The sequence below is a fragment of the Acipenser ruthenus genome, chromosome 24 (assembly GCF_902713425.1).
Source record: "Acipenser ruthenus chromosome 24, fAciRut3.2 maternal haplotype, whole genome shotgun sequence".
NCBI lineage: Eukaryota > Metazoa > Chordata > Actinopteri > Acipenseriformes > Acipenseridae > Acipenser > Acipenser ruthenus.
The window spans coordinates 14,093,068-14,109,930 of NC_081212.1; the positions used below are offsets into that span (position 1 = coordinate 14,093,068).

Consider the following 16,863-nt stretch of genomic DNA (forward strand, 5'->3'; position numbering starts at 1 on the left):
CTCTGTCCTTTATTTATAAAAAAGCATTTTCTATATTATTGTCTCTGTATAGTTTTAAAATCTCAATAAAATATAATTGGAAAAAACACATAAAAAATCTGGGTTTATGGCAGCTCCCATTGCCACGGAATGGTGCATAGTTCATAAAAACATGCTGCAAATTCCACTTGCATCTCTTGCCTACTTCAGGTTTGATTGCCTCATTTTTCCCCCAAAAAATCCAGTGTGTTTTGGCACATTTAGCAACATCAACTCATCCATTTTTTTGCTGTCAGCTAGAATTGACAATAAAAATTGTGTGAATCTCAGACCTAAGAGATGTTTTATAATAATGCACCCAAAAAGTTTCTCTTTTTTCACTTTGAAAACTATGTACTCTTTGGAATTATATCACTGGCTATTCCAGTACTGAAAAGAAAGTGACACACACACACATCACTAAACCAGTAAAGTGACAGACACACATCACTAAACCAGTAAAGTGACAGACATACATCACTAAACCAGTAAAGTGACAGACACACATCACTAAACCAGTAAAGTGACAGACACACATCACTAAGCTAGTAAAGTGACAGACACACACCTCTAAACCAGTTAAGAAAGTGACAGACACACATCACTAAACCAGTAAAGTGACAGACACACATCACTAAACCAGTAAAGAAAGTGACAGACACACACATCACTAAACCAGTTTTAAAAGAAGCAGACATAATCTTGTATTTTATATCCAAATGCACTGAATTTCAAGTCGATGGATCATACCGTGAACATTAAAACATACACCCAAGTACTGGGATGGATGACTACAAGCCATTTCACATGGTTCAGACCCCTTGCTCCCTTTGGGACACATTTTAATCACAGCCCAAGCCACCACATAAATGCTAATACTACTGTGTGTGCAGCACTTTGAATAGGACTCTGAAGAACCAGTGCTCGTCTGAGAAGTGTGGCATTAAAAGGGCCAGAGTGATGACTACTGTACTGGCCGATATTTCCACTTAATGTAGCGATACACCACTGCATGCCCATTATGTACAAGGTGTCCTTATAATCATGTATTGAAAATATGGAAAAATGTGCATAAAAATCAACAGTTTATTGGATTAAAGCCACGTGCAAACAGAAACTTCAATACGAGACTAGAAGTATGCGATGAAGATGAAGATTGGTTCAAAATCAAGGCAGTTACTGTGTTCACCATGTAGAATGTGGCAGACAGACAGATGGACAGACACAATAAGTTTTTGAATAAGGATGCCAAAAAGCTCAAATAAAACACAGAGTTGATTTATCAGTGTAGTATGAATGCGGGAAATGAGATAACATAATTCCCTTAAGAAAATAAAGCTACAAGAAACATATATGCTACGTAAAACAAACAAAATAAATAATGTTAAGGTGACGTTTGTTCAGCTGAGTAAGCATGGTTTGCAATAAAGTACCAGATTTTAGTGCAGTTCAGCATATGGCAGACGCAGAATGCTGTAAGTATACAGTAGATTTTTTATTTAATACTAAATCTTTTTTTTTAAAGCAACAAGATCTTATAAAAATGTGGTTTTATTTCAAAACAAAACTTCGCAGAGCCAGCATTGCAATGTGCACTGGCCATTTGAAATCCAGGTCAACCAGAGGATGCTTTAGCCAATAAACTAGCATGCAGCTGTTCTGCTGGGTCCTTTTGAGGGAGCTGATAAACTAGCATGCAGCTGTTCTGCTGGGTCCTTTTGAGAGAGCTGTGTATGGCAGTAGCATCTGCGTTGCACCTTGTGCTGTGATCAAAATATTCTGCTACATTTTTTGGCCACGTGTATCCTTGCGTCCTGTTGAGCACTCTTAGTGGAAGGGGTGGATGTTCCATGTGAGGTAGCTGTTTTGTGTCGAGCACTCTTAGTGGAAGGGGTGGCTGTTCCATGTGAGGTAGCTGTTTTGTGTCACTGTGTTTGTGTTGGGATGACGGTAAGCGCTTACATGTACCTTCTCTCTGTTGCTGGGGAATGATGGCTGGTTGCTGTGGAAACGCCTGGCTGATCGGAGCGTAGGCTGCTGGGTAGGCTGCTGTAGCAATGAGGAGAAAATAAATACCCTTTATTAATGTCTTCAGATTTCAAATATAGGTAACATGCAGGTGTTTATACCAGGGTGGGAGGTTTCACTTATTTATTTCAATGAAATCAGGCTTTATGACACCTGATGTGGTTCTGTAGGGGCAGTGCTGGATACTGTGCAACATTCATTATAGTTCTTCTTATTTATTGTGATAATGCAACATTCAAATGGTCGCATTAAGATATCTTAATGTCTCAAGTCACAAATCTTTGGTAGGCTGTTCATTGTAAAAATTTGTCTGCAGTACACAGCTAACTGCTCAAAAACACTCTATGTAAAATTATCCATTACCTTATATATAGTGAATTTCATTTTTGCTTTCAAATATCTGAAATCATGCCAAATTCAAAAAGCTTTACCTCTAAATGGATTAGAGTTAAAGCTTTAACTCTAATCCAGTTTGTCCTGCTGAAAACTCTGCTGGTGAGCTGGTGACAAGTTTGGGAATTGGAACAAATATTTACTGCCCTCTTACTGGGCCCCCAGCAGGTATATGACATCCCAGACAAGGTTCCAGCAAACAGGAGAGGAGACAGCAAATAGCTGGCTGCACAACTTCACACTAATGGGATTTTAATGGACCTGTTCTTGTCTTGGACCAGCTTAACCAGCTCCTCAACCAGCACCACGTCTCCTGAACCAGTATGGCCAGCAGAAAACCAGCAGCTCTGACCAGTATGCACCAGTGCTGGTCATTGCTGTAATTCCCCTCAGTATTCATTGAACTGTTTAAGACTGCTGTTGGCTTTTTTATACAATACAATGCTGCATTAATTCTGTTGTGGTGCTGTATTGACAACATCCTGATTGTGTAACTGCACTGTAGCACAAAAGAGCAGACCAAGGTCTGGAGAAAAGATCAGTGCTGTACTGAGTGTAATACAGAAAAGTCATTGCTGTAGACCGCAGTAAATTAGATACAGAGAAACTCAGCTACAATCACAATACTGGGTTTAGTTCTGAGGAACTGAGAATCAGCCAATTCAACAGGGAAACCTCACACTGTATCTGATAAGCAGTGAAAATACATTGGGAATGCAATAAGGCTAAACTATAAAAGAATGTGCAATTCAAACAGACAAGGAATTCATGAATATGTTATTATACACTGTAACACAATTATTACAAAACGAACAAGATATTTTATTTCGACACTCCAAAGCCAGCACATTCATTTCAGAGAGTACTGTGAGCAAGCAAATTCAGTCCTGAGAAGTGAATACCTTAACAGCCTTTTACAATATACTGTTAGTGCTCCCTCTTTATTTGACTGCCTGGTTTAAAAAATGTGAAATTTTGAAAATGGTGAATTAGACAAGGGCTACAATCTACAGTAATACATGTATAATTTACTGTCAACGTGGACAACTCTGAATGGACTGAATTGAAGGGAGCACTGTACATAGCAACCAGTGCTGGGTAAGAGATCTTAAAGAGTAAATAGCGGGCTTCCCAAAATCTAGCGTTATATGTCCCCCCAGGTGTGGCTACACCTGTTTAAAGAACATGCCTGTCATTTTTCTTTGCACTGTTAACATCCTGACGGCTTTGTACACTTCGAACTTTAAAGTCTGTTTCAAAGCTCTTTAGAAAATGCCAGCTCTAATGCACTGATAGTGTAAGGATCATTGCCCACATTGATAAACAGGTAACACAGCAATAGGTTCATTCTGTGTCAGATCAATCAAAATCCAGGAAATCCCTGCCTCAAGATTTAGATTTTACTTATATTTTGTGTAGTGGAAGATACAGGTCAGGTATGAAACCAGTGATGAAGATTCTCTTACATTCACCCCCTTTTGTGGGGGTAGAATCCATGCAAAATAAGTACCACCACTTTAGTATTTCTGTGTTGCTGGGGGCCTTAAAATTGAGTGATTTTTAAGTGCATGTTCCTTCAAAAGTAGAAGAGATATCACTTTCAAATTGCTTAGGTGTGCTGCTCGTAATTTAACTGACTTTCTGTATGCAACACTGCTGCTGTCTACTTACTTTACTGTCTGATTTAATGACCCCACAAAAGGCTTCAGGATGAAAGTATAAAAAATGGCCCATCTTTGAAGGGCTGAAACCCCTTGTGGGACCCGAATTAACATCCTGACCAGATTACCAAGTCAATTATTTCACCACAAGTTCTTCAAATGCTCATCTATAACCCATGAATGCTTGTTTCAGAACTTTGCAAGAATCCATTTGTAAAGATGGCAACAAACAAGAAATAAGAGGTCAACAGTCCACCTGCAGCCCCGTGACAAACCACTTGCATATAAAGATTTGTGACAAAGTGGTTTGCAGTGCGCAGGTGTAGAGGTGATGTGATTACGAAACAGAAGATAGACAACAAAGTTCACAATCCGAACAGAAACGTTTATTTTTATAATCCTGGTTGGCGACTGCAAAGATTAATCCCAGGCAATACACAGCAATATGTATTGCACTGTTTCAAAACAATGGGTTACAGTATAACACACACAAAGACCCACACATGATCACAAGTCCAGAGTGAGTGCTAAAGTGCAAGTGGTGAAATACAATTTATTTATCACAGCACCGTCACAGGTCGGGAAGGAGATTTATAACCAAGATTCATTCTTTCTCTGTTACAAGATTATACACATTTTATGGTTTTAGTTTCATGGATTGATTTATTTATACACATTTTATGGTTTCTCTTGGTTTAAACTCAAACTATTTGCTAATATTGTACAATATAACCCAAAACAACATACATGTGTTGTTCATGTTTGTACATGTATTAAACTGTGAAGGAGACAGATTACCAAGTCAATTATTTCACCACAAGTCCTTCAAATGCTCATCTATAACCCATGAATGCTTGTTTCAGAACTTTGCAAGAATCAATTTTTCGGACCTGGTCCGACATTGCAATTATTCCTATCAGGTCCAATGTCGGACCCTGTCCGACATCATCCAAAAAAACGCAAAAAAATGGTTTTTAGTCGTTTTTTCTACGGAAAAAGCTGAGAAAAACATTCAGTGACCGAGTGGGAGCGACAGGAGCCGAGACAAGCCGAAAAAAAAATAAATAAAAAAGGGCGTATCTCATGAATAGTCATACTTGCCCCTGGCATCAGATAGGGGTGGCCATAAGGAAACAAGCTGCCTGTTACTGAATCAGCGCACAGAGAATAATACGGACATTTGCAGAGCTTTTTTGAGATGTTATAGTAATAAAATAATGACTTGGATCGCATTATTGAGGAGTTTGGTGATAAAATGAGTGATCAGGAGATGATCGATCGTTATGTACGACTGTTATTATTATTATTATTATTTATTTATTAGCATATGTGAAAGCTATAGCGAACGAAAGGGTGGGGCGGGGCTGGATATGCCTAGTGAGTGCTTTGTTGATATGCAGGGCCTTTTAAACCCGTTTGACTGTGGAAAAAAAATACTTTTAAACAGCGCGTCTAAAATTAACTGCGCGTGTGAAAATAAATTGGACCAGACACGCTGACGCACTCGCAGGTGCTCTCAAATAATAATAATAACAAAGCAAAATCAAAAAGAGAAAATAAAACACAGTAATAAAACTACAAAATAAAGGTGCTGCTTACGCAGTGCCCCCACTGCGGCTAAGCCGGTCAGCTCGGGTCTCCGTCCTACGCTGTTATGCACTATACACTGGGGTGGCCAAGGTTCCCCTTCTACTCAGACACATTCCCTCGGATACGTAACAATTTATTTTCTTTATTATTTTCTTTCTCTAGGCTGGCTGTCTTCCTCAGCCGTGCTCGCCTATTTTGGTCGCTCACCCTAACCACTGGCATTCCTGCCTGGTCTATGTTTACACTGGCCTTCTCGCCTCTCAGCCACTCAGAGAGAGGGAAAGCCAACACACCCTCTTCCCCACCTCTCCGTGTCATCGCCATGACTGACAGGCGGATCTTACAAGGCTGCTGCCCTCTTCCTGCAGAACCACGCATGCGCCAGACAGTCAGCACAGCCCTTCCCCGTTACAGATGGCAACAAAGAAGAAATAAGAGGTCAACAGTACCTCTGTAGCCCTATGACAAAGCACTTGCATATAAAAGATTATAGGCATTTTATGGTTTTAGTTTTATGGATTTATTTATTTATACACATTTTATGGTTTCTCTTGGTTTAAACTCAAATTGTTTGCTAATATTGTACAATATAACCCAAAACAACATAAATTCTTGTCGTTCATGTTTGTACATTTATTAAACTGTGAAGGAGACAGATTACCAAGTCAATTATTTTACCACAAGTCCTTCAAATCCTCATCTATAAGCCCACCGAAGTTCAGTTTGTTAACTCGTGTCCCACAATTCAGCCCTTCAAAGATGGGGTCATTTTCAATAGGGCTAGTGACATTCTAATATCATTTTTAGATCCTCAAAATCACTCCAAAATGAGACGCGTTTCAAGTATGATAACACCCCCCCCCCCTACAAAAGGGGGTGTATCTGAGCAAATCTTGTGTCCTGGTTTCATACCTGACCTGTATCTTCCACTACACAAAATATAAGCAAAATCTAAATATTGAGATGGGAAGCTCTGGTTGAGTTGGCATGGAATGACCCAATAACGATCCATGATACAGAACAGAAAAGCCAGAGCACTTGTTGTTATGTTTTGTTTTTTTAAATCACTCTTCCTGCAGTGATTTAGAACACAGATCTCAAACCCCAATGCACTAGAACGGCCATTTTGAAAAGAGCTTTGAAACAGACTTTAAAGTTGTAAGTGTAAAAAGTTGTCAGGATGTTAACAATAAAAATACAAATTACAGGTACATTATTTAAACAGTTGTAGCAACAGGTGAGAACGTATGACACTAGATTTTTCAGAACTGCTCTACTTTAAAGCCAAGCAAGTCAATAAAATATACTTGAGGATCTGTGAGCTAGCAAATTAAAAACATGCAAAGCTGGAGATATTAAAGACGGCACCTTGAATAGAAGGGGCGAGTAAGGGGCCGGCACATTAAATGGAAGGGGCGAGTAAGGGGCCAACAAGGTTACGGTCAAGGCAGAGGTTTCAGAGACAGGGGAGGAAGGAGGAAGGAGGAAGGAGGAAAGAGGAAAGCAAAGTGACCTGCGTAGTGCTGCACGCCTGCATAAGCCTGCTGCAGGGGGTCCGCCACAGTGGGACTTTGTGCTACGGAGAGAAAACAAGAGAGAGAAAACAGGAGAGCAGCGTGAGAGACCAGGCAGTGACACATAGAGGAGCAGAGCTCGGGCCCTACCCTGGCCAGGCAGTGAGAGACCAGGCAGACACATAGAGGAGCAGAGCTCGGGCCCTACCCTGGCCAGGCAGTAACACATAGAGGAGCAGAGCTCGGGCCCTACCCTGACCAGTGACACATAGAGGAGCAGAGCTCGGACCCTACCCTGGCCAGGCAGTGACACATAGAGGAGCAGAGCTCAGGACCTACCCTGGCCAGGCAGTAACACATAGAGGAGCAGAGCTCGGGCCCTACCCTGGCCAGGCAGTGACACGTAGAGGAGCAGAGCTTGGGGCCTACCCTGGCCAGGCAGTGAGAGACCAGGCAGTGACACATAGAGGAGCAGAGCTCGGGCCCTACCCTGGCCAGGCAGTGAGAGACCAGGCAGACACATAGAGGAGCAGAGCTCGGGCCCTACCCTGCCCAGGCAGTGAGAGACCAGGCAGACACATAGAGGAGCAGAGCTCGGGCCCTACCCTGGCCAGGCAGTGACACATAGAGGAGCAGAGCTCGGGCCCTACCCTGGCCATGCAGTGACACATAGAGGAACAGAGCTCGGGCCCGACCCTGGCCAGGCAGTGACACATAGAGGAGCAGAGCTCGGGCCCTACCCTGGCCAGGCAGTCAGAGATCAGGCAGACACATAGAGGAGCAGAGCTCAGGCCCTACCCTGGCCAGGCTCTTCACAGATAGAACAGTGGAGGAACTGAATAAAGAGACAAAGAGGCTGCAGACTGGAGTTATTGTAGATCAGAAACATGTCATTGCGTGACCCATCACACAGATAACACCCGTCCACCTCCGATTCACAACAAACTCGGGCTTAGGGTTATTCCAGATGAAAAACTAAATGTGCATTTTCAGTCTGAATGGGTCAAGGGGTGAGAAGTTATATAGAGGTCACCTAACACAAGTCTGTAGCACAAATAGTACTTGAGTAAAAAGTTGATGAAAAGTCATGCGGTTGCCCATTGACCACATTTTGACCCATCGACATGATCAGGCTTAAAAAGTGATTTTTTTTTGTATTGCCTGTAACACACTGAGTTTGGTGTAAATCAGAGGTGGTAGGATTTATGGGAGATTTGTCATGGAATGACCCAAACCCTAGATAGAGCTAGGTTTAGAACTGAAATAGTATGTGACATGGTTGTGAAATTAAAGAGGCACCATTCTACCTAACCCTGCCCATTGTATGGATATTTGGTGCCACAGCAATTCCACTGGAGATAATCTGGTTACCACAGAATATCAGAACAATCTTATTTATCAAAGTTTGTTACACAGCGCAATTGACCCTGTTTTTTTTTTTTAATCATTACTGTTAGTAAGATCAGACTCTTTAAATTAAATGGCTTTGGAATGTTGCCAGTGTTATTTTCCTTTCACAAAAGAAATAGTACACTGTAATTTTAATAAACAAGATCATATGTATTTATAATAAACTTACTACTAGGATCTATTTACAAAGCATTAGCAGACTTTATTGGAATACTGTTGTTTAAAGCTTGGTTGGATAAATAACACAAGGTTTGAACTAGATTCAGAGAAGGGACTAAACTGAAATAATGGCCTCTATGCGGTAGCAACTGAGTTGAGTCCTACAAAGCCAGTACCTGTGAATGGAAAGTCGTCAGTCATGTGTTTAAGACCACACACTTGTGAATGACCACGTCTGTTAACATGAAGATTATGACTTAAAATAAGATGAAACAATACATAAAACAAAGGCTCTGTAAATCAGGACATATTTATATTAACAAGATATACTGATCTCTACTAAGTAATTGTGTTTCCTCACTTTAGTCCCATCACCTGACTTGCACCCAGCTATATGCAGTTTAGAAAGAAACACATGTTACAGCAGCCATGTATTTTCAGTTTTTATTATATCAGGCACTACATTAGAGTAAAGAAAGTTATCAGTGTCTATGCCGTATTTGCAGGAAATATGTTCCACTTGCACTTCCTAGGACTGCTCAGCAGTGCCTTCTGGACCAAAGCATGTTACTGGCTGAAAGCAGTGATTGGGGGTATAGCTGGTTAGTTAATGACAGAAAAGAAGCTGTTGAAGGGGTGGGGGCAGTTTCGCCCTCCAAGTGACTAAGGAAGTACAACACTGTCTGAAAGCATTGCTTTCTTTACCCAATGTTTAGTACCAGATGTTTTCTAATAAAATGTTTATTATAGCATTCTTTTAAAACTGTACTTTTGAGACCTAATAGTCAACAACAGGTAAGAGTTATACAATTATTTTGTTAGCTACGATCACTGGTTTGTCTACTTTCTCACTTTTGGCAATAGCATGGCTCCCCCTCCCACCGCCAACCCTTTGTTTGTCCCCAGCTGGTCTCACCTAGGATTGGGTAGATCTGATTGGTAGCTGCCCTGTCCCCCCCCCCCAAACACCACTCGCTGGGCCCCCAGCCGCGCCCACCTGGGTAGGGGTGGATCCCATTGGTGTAGATCGGCTCGGAGGCTGGCTGCCCGTTGCTCTGGGGTGGGAGAGCGCTGAACCCGTTCACCCCAATGGCCGTCGCTATGCTGGGCACAGCAGTGGCACTGATCCCAGGGGGGGTACTGGTGCCTGAAAGAGAAAGAGAGAGAGAGATAGAGAGAGAGAGAGAGAGATAGAGAGAGAGAGAGAGAGGGAGAGACAGAGAGAGAGAGGAAGAGGGAGAGGCAGAGACAAAGAAAGGGAGAGAGGGAGGCAAAGAGAGAGACAGGGAGAGGGAGAGGGAGGCAGATAGCGACAGAGAGAGTGAGGGAAAGACAACCATCACGTACAGATTCCACTTCTCATATTTTTTAATACCCTCCCTAATACCGTTGTAGAAACGGCCCATATTAAAAGCATAGCAAAGTGTAACAAAGCATAGTGTACGCATGGCAAGGCACAGGTAAGCAGTGTAAGAAGTAAAGGAAAAAATATTTTAAAACATGTCAAACTATGCATGACCATGGGAAAAGCAAGGAAGGAAACTGCAAAATAAAATTCTAAATACTCCTGCTATTGAAATCATTAAAACAGAATCTGTAGAAACAATCCATAGATTAGATGATAGATTAGCCTGTTATTTTAGATGATAGATTAGATGTTAGATTATTTTGTTAGATTAGCCTGCTAGATCATATGTTAGATTAGATGTTAGATTAGCCTGTTAGATTAGATGTTAGATTAGCCTGTTAGATTAGATGTTAGATTCGATGTTAGATCATATGTTAGATTAGATGTTAGATTAGCCTGTTAGATTAGATGTTAGATTAGCCTGTTAGATTAGATGTTAGATTCGATGTTAGATCATATGTTAGATTAGATGTTAGATTAGATGTTAGATCATATGTTAGATTAGATGTTAGATTAACCTGTTAGATTAGATGTTAGATTAGCCTGTTAGATTAGATGTTAGATTAGCCTGTTAGATTAGATGTTAGATTAGCCTGTTAGTTTAGCTGTTAGATGGTTTTCATTTCATAACCTTACCCTTTTTTGAATGATATGAACAGAGGCGGTATCAATGGAATAGACCAGTAAATCCTACTGGATATATCACATAGTCATTTTAGTACTGATGCAATTAGACCATGTGGCCTACAGCACCGGCAGCACAAGTTTATCTATAATTATATTTGAAATATTTACATGTCCTAAAAAATCTAATGTGAGGGGGGTATTAATAAAGATATAAAGAGAACTGTGTATGTGTCACAAAGACGGCCGGAGTGGGTGGCGTCAGACCAGAAACAGGAACACAAACGACAGAGACTTGGAGTTTGGTGGAGCTGAGCGAATGGTTTCGCTCAGCATTTAATAAAACAGCACAGAAAATAAAAGGGTTTAACAGACAAAAACACGGGACACGGCACTACACGCCAAAATAAAAAGACAAACAAAACGGACTATACAGTAAACGGACAGACACACAAACAAACACGGTGAGTTTTAAATAAACAAGTATCGTGCTGGTCCTACCAGCACGTAATAGCAATTGATATTTAAATGTATTTCTCCTTCTCTCTCACCCGTTCTCCACTCACCGAACACCTAACCACGAGTGACTAAACGTGCATCTATTTATACTGTTGTGCTGGGATTCAATTACTAATTAATTACTCACTTGAATCCCAGCACGTGAATTCATTACGTGAAACCCCGTGTTCACATATTATATTTTAAATGCACGTGCGTGATGTGCAATCCCGTGCCTAAATACAAATATACACTTTTTAAATACACGTGAAACACAGACCCGTTTATATCCCGTGTACCAATGACTATACACCAACATTTACACACGCAACATACAACACATAACACACAATTGCACACAGGGGCGGGGCACATTGCCACAGTATGATGTTTGCAATCATTCTGAATGCTTCTTATAGCAATACTCAAATACTAATGCATGGGGCTGGTTTCACAATTCTGTGTTAAGGTGTTTTCACCTTCTATTTATTTTCACTTCTAGTTGCCTGCTATAGGTGTCTGTAACACAGGCTAGATCAGCCACAGTGTCTTTATAGAAGTGAGAGTCACTGCCATCCAGTGATCTGCCACTTCGGAGCAAGATTCCTTTTGTTTTGCAGGCAAACTACAGCAGTGCTTGGTGATCTGGCTACATTGCATTTGGATTGGAAGAGAAGCTCCTGAACTCAAAGTCAAAGCACCTTAACACAGAAAATAGAGCACAATATTTGAGCAATGGCAATAAGAACTAAGCAGAACGCTTGCAAGCATCATACAAAGGCAAGGGGCATTGAAAGCTAACCATGTAAATGACAGTAGTGTTTGTATACAGTAGTGTTTAATACAAGGTATTGTGTGCTACAGTATCCAGTAGAATGCAATGGGGCAGGGTTGGATTTCAGAGTTTTGTGGTTAAAGTTTTTAACATGGGATTTGAGCGAGGGGCCGCACCTGAGGAGGGTGTCATGGGGGTCCCCACCAGGCCGTTGACATTGAAAGCTGCCATTTGCTGCATCTGTGCTGCAGCGATCGCGGCCATGGGGCTCAGGTAGGACCCCTGTGCTGCTGCCATCAGCGCTGCCTGTTGCTGCATTAGCTGCTAAAGATGAGGACACAGAGAAACAGATAGAGAGAGACAGAGAGAGAGAGAGAGGGGAGGGGGGTTCAGTCAGTGGAGCACAATATCCTTATACACCAGTGGTGGCCAATACACCAAACACTGCAATCCATTTTGGTGGATCTCAACGGGCTCCGCGATCCACCAGGAAGCCATGACCAACAATTATTAGAGGGATTTAATATAATAGTGTCCAATACGCAATAGCAATAATAAAACAAAACAACCACAACAACAAAAGCGTAACAAACGTGCAATCAAAGCATTTTTATTATTTAGCATAGGTAGTTATAAAACTGAAACTTACCAACATTTTCCATCTGAGACCTGGTGTAGGCAGGGCTCTACACTAACTTTTCTTTAGGCACATGTGTGTCTAAGTTAAACAATTTAGGCGCAAACTGAAAAATTTAGGGGCACACAAAAAAAAAATACAATTTTGCTCAAATGTATTGTTGAATATCTACAGATCTTTTTTTCCTTCCTTTCTTACATAACACTTGTGCAGTTCAATACTTTTACATCAACAAAATTATAATAGACTTTTTTGTTCAAACTTAAATGATTTTTAACGGTCCGGTAGCATCTTCCTCAGAATGTGCTGCTTGCCTGTTTATGGTAGCAGGATGGTGTGGCTGACGTTTCTGGATGTATGCCTCTCCACACATTGCATGCCGTTTTGAAGCACTGTGTTTTAATATATTTTCACGTTTTAACTTTTAGCTCCCTGTTAAAAATGTAGTCTTGCCTGCCATCAGTTCCCCTGCATCCTGACAAAACGTGCAAAAAATGGATTTTTTTTTTTAACATTGTCAACCTTAAGCCAGGGGAAATCTTTTAGACACTGTTGGTTGAACTTGTATGTTATTTTGTTACATAACTGTGAACATGCTGTAACTAACAGAGCCCTTTCGAAGTTCCCAGGTCGGTTTTATCTTCTGACATACCTTCATTGCTCATTTCTTGTAAAGACGCTGGCATAGCTGAATTTTGTTCATCGCAGTTTTCTTTTGAAACCTCTCCAAGCACATTAAAATAATTTGTTATTTTCCTCTTCTTGGTTTGACAACTTTTCAAACTGTCTGGAAATGAGTAGCCATCGCACTGATAAATCAGTGAAATTGACAGGGTATGGGATTTGTAGTTTTTAATGTGTGATTAACAGTGGGCAGTGGACACCAATAAAATACATTCCCAAAGTACACTACGATTGAGCTATGAGAGTTTAGATCCGACTCTATGTTGTTTTGTTTTTTTTGTTTTTTTTATACTTTCAGCTGAAAAAAATCACGTTTATTTTTTATAGTCAACCTTTAGGAATTCCTAGTCGCACACGTGCGCCTAAATTAAAATGTACGTTCACACAAGCATTTTTTTTAGTCTCATATGTAGAAACTGTCAGGATATTTTCATCTGTGCTTCTGGACGACACAGAAGGCTCTCCCCATCAGCCGTAACAAAAACTATTGTATGCTTATATGTTAGTGCTTGTTCTGATTTGTCCCGAGATCCACCCAAATTCTTTTGCGATCCATCCGTGGATCACAATCCACGTAGTGGCCACCACTGTTATATACACTAAAAAACTTTTATTGTGATATTTCAGCAAATTGTTAACCTGTATGTCATATTGGTATCACTTTAGATTACAGGCCATATGTAATTACACTGTTATTACAAAGTAACTACCGATAGTTCCTGTAATAACACCATGGTATAGTAACACCATAGTAATAGTCATTCCATGTAATTATACACTTATTCAACCTGCAGTTACCATGTGAGAGCAGGAAACATGGGTAGTTACCCAGTTACTACCATGTTATTACATATGTATGTATTCCCTGTGATTCCCTGTATTCGTGGCTCAATGTTATCAATATTCTATTCTGCTGTTACTAAGCTTAAAGTGTCCTTATATCACATTCATACCCCCCTCTGCTGCAGGTAATAGCGGTTCAGAGTAACAGAGTGGACAGCAAGCTTCCAAGGAAGCAGGAAGCTTGTGGTAAGCCAGTGTGCCTGGTTTCTTGCTGAAGCAGAGCACACAGAAGGCTAAAACATAAATACAATTCACACATCATACTTTTTCACAAAGCTTTAACAATGACGTGAGATGTAGCTTAGTTAGGCACTGTGGGTCAAGAAAATATCTTCTGATACCTTCATCAGTGATGAAATACACTCAGTGATGAAGTATACCACTAAACATGTCTGTGTACAAATACAAGTGCTTCCGAGATCGCTGGTGTCTCTTAGTGGACACTTAATGTAACAAAAATTCCAATATATAATATAAACCAGAAATAATAACGATTGAACGGTTCAAAATATCTGCATAAAATCGAGAGTTTATAGGGTTATAGCCACATGCAGTCAGATATAATGGTCTAGCAGTCTCTGATGCTTGTGTGGTGAAGACTGATGCAACATCAAGGCACTTATTGTGTTCGCCGTGTAGAGTGTGACAGACGGACTGACAGACACAGTCACATTTTTTGCATAAGCATCCTAAAAATGCACACTGACACTGTTCAATAAGTGGCCTCTACTAACTGAGCCACACAAACCAAAATCCCAGCACACAAACCTGACGTACCGTCTGAGTGTAAGCTCCATAGGCCCCGAACTGGATGGTCATGGGGCTGAAGATTCCCAGCTGCCCGGCCATCTGGTGCATCCTCCTCAGTGTGCGCTCCTTATCACTGTCCGCAAACTTTACCACCAGGCTCGACGAGGCCCCCTTCAACACAGGACCACAAGACAGAGCTATATATACAGAACCACTCAACTACCTCCTTCATTCCACATTTACAGTACAGTACAGGACTGACAAAGTGAGGGACCAGCCTTGACATTCACCACTGGAGAAACATGTTTGGAGTAAATTGACATCTACGTATGTTGGAATATCGACATGAGTAGAAGTGAACTGACCAAGGCTGAAAACTGAGTCCCAATGTTCTGCCTAAGATCTGTTTAGCATTGCTTTATCTCTACCAGTACATAGCAGCAAGCCTGAAAAGTCACCTTAAAATGTTTACAGATACTGTACTTATTGTTCTTTCGTACTCCATATTGCAATATGGATTCTGTGGCGGCTACTTATTAATAGAATAATTGACCTCGGGTTCGGCTTGGTATCATGGAAAAGCAGACCACCGTGATCATGAAGAAACAAGAAGTGAAAAAAGTGTGGAAGATTGTGATAAAAAAGTGTGCAAAATTATGATACTCTTGTACTTTCGAACGTCATTCCAAAGTCTCATCGCAATGGGATAAGCGCTACTCTGGTTATGTGTAAGAATGTAAGGCGACATGCGGACGGACAGGCTCCTCCACTATAAGTATGCTCAGGGGAATGATGCGCTCATTGTCTGCTGTTTGTGTTGGGTTAGGTATTTTTCATTGATGTACAGTGGTTTTATTTTAAAGTGAAACCTCATTTGTAGAATATTAACAGACCTTGTATAATAACAGATTGGTCCTGCATCACTTTGCTAGCAGATCCTTGTGGCTGCTCTAAGATTGTGATTGGTTTCCAACTGCTTCTCTCCTGGCTGTTCAGAGGGGTTGGGCCAGCCCCCCTCAGGTTCAAATCAGCGGGAGTGTAAGAGGCTATGATTTGAAAGGGAATGTCTGCTGCTTCTCAGGAAGCGATACGCTGCACAATCCCACGTCTGTCAGGCTCGATGACAAGCATTTTGGACACAAATCTCAGCGAGCCTCCCCCTCCCCTGTGCGGCTGGCATTTAGATCACATTCAATTTCCTTTTTTCAATAATAGCCCACAAATTGCAGCAGCCGAAGGCAAACTGTATTCAGCACAGCAAGCAAGCTCTCCCTGACCTTTCCATTTCCCCAACCCAAGGAGTACCCTGCTGGGAGATGTAGTTGAACATAGAGATTGGTAACGTTGCAGTTACAGGGCACATATTAAATATGACAAGCCTCACATATTGTCACAGCTGATCATTGTCTCACAGGTAGATTCTCTCTAAAGGGAACAGGTGAAACTCACTTTAAACAGTGTCAAACATGTAAGAAATGCAGTCCAAAACGCACTGAAAACACCTTTTTTCTGCCCTTGCTGTTGCAGCCAATGGTCTGACAGGCATGATTGCTGCAGGGCCTTAATGCTAAAGTTATGAATGTGTTTGTCTGTAATTAAAGGGGTCGTAGCTAACCATTTCATAAATCTTATCACTTATGCCCTTTCATCCACTATATAAATCTTATCAGTTATGCCCTTTCATCCACTATATAAATCTTATCAGTTATGCACTTTCATCCACTATATAAATCTTATCAGTTATGCCCTTTCATCCACTGTATAGCTCTCGAATGTGCAGTTTTGAAGGAAACATGCGGTAACAAATATGTATTTTCATTTTAAAACACTAGGTTAAAGAAAGTTCAGTTTGGTTGCCTTGCCTTTCAGGA

General features: G+C 41.0%; 1 protein-coding gene across 6 annotated transcripts in view; it reads right to left on the minus strand.

Moving 5' to 3' along the window:
• Window positions 1-16,863, minus strand: part of LOC117429103 (CUGBP Elav-like family member 4) — a 252,645-nt gene that overhangs the window by 30,892 nt on the left and 204,890 nt on the right. For 2 of the 6 annotated variants that reach the window (XM_058998402.1, XM_058998407.1), the window contains 5 exons: window positions 15,020-15,163; window positions 12,255-12,402; window positions 9,690-9,920; window positions 7,204-7,266; window positions 1,987-2,067 (listed from right to left, as the gene is read on the minus strand). In XM_058998402.1, coding sequence (XP_058854385.1) covers window positions 1,987-2,067; window positions 7,204-7,266; window positions 9,690-9,920; window positions 12,255-12,402; window positions 15,020-15,163 — 667 coding nt within the window. The remainder of the gene's footprint in view (window positions 1-1,986; window positions 2,068-7,203; window positions 7,267-9,689; window positions 9,921-12,254; window positions 12,403-15,019; window positions 15,164-16,863) is intronic. The other 4 variants (XM_058998405.1, XM_034048291.3, XM_058998403.1 and 1 more) reach the window with 4 other exon arrangements.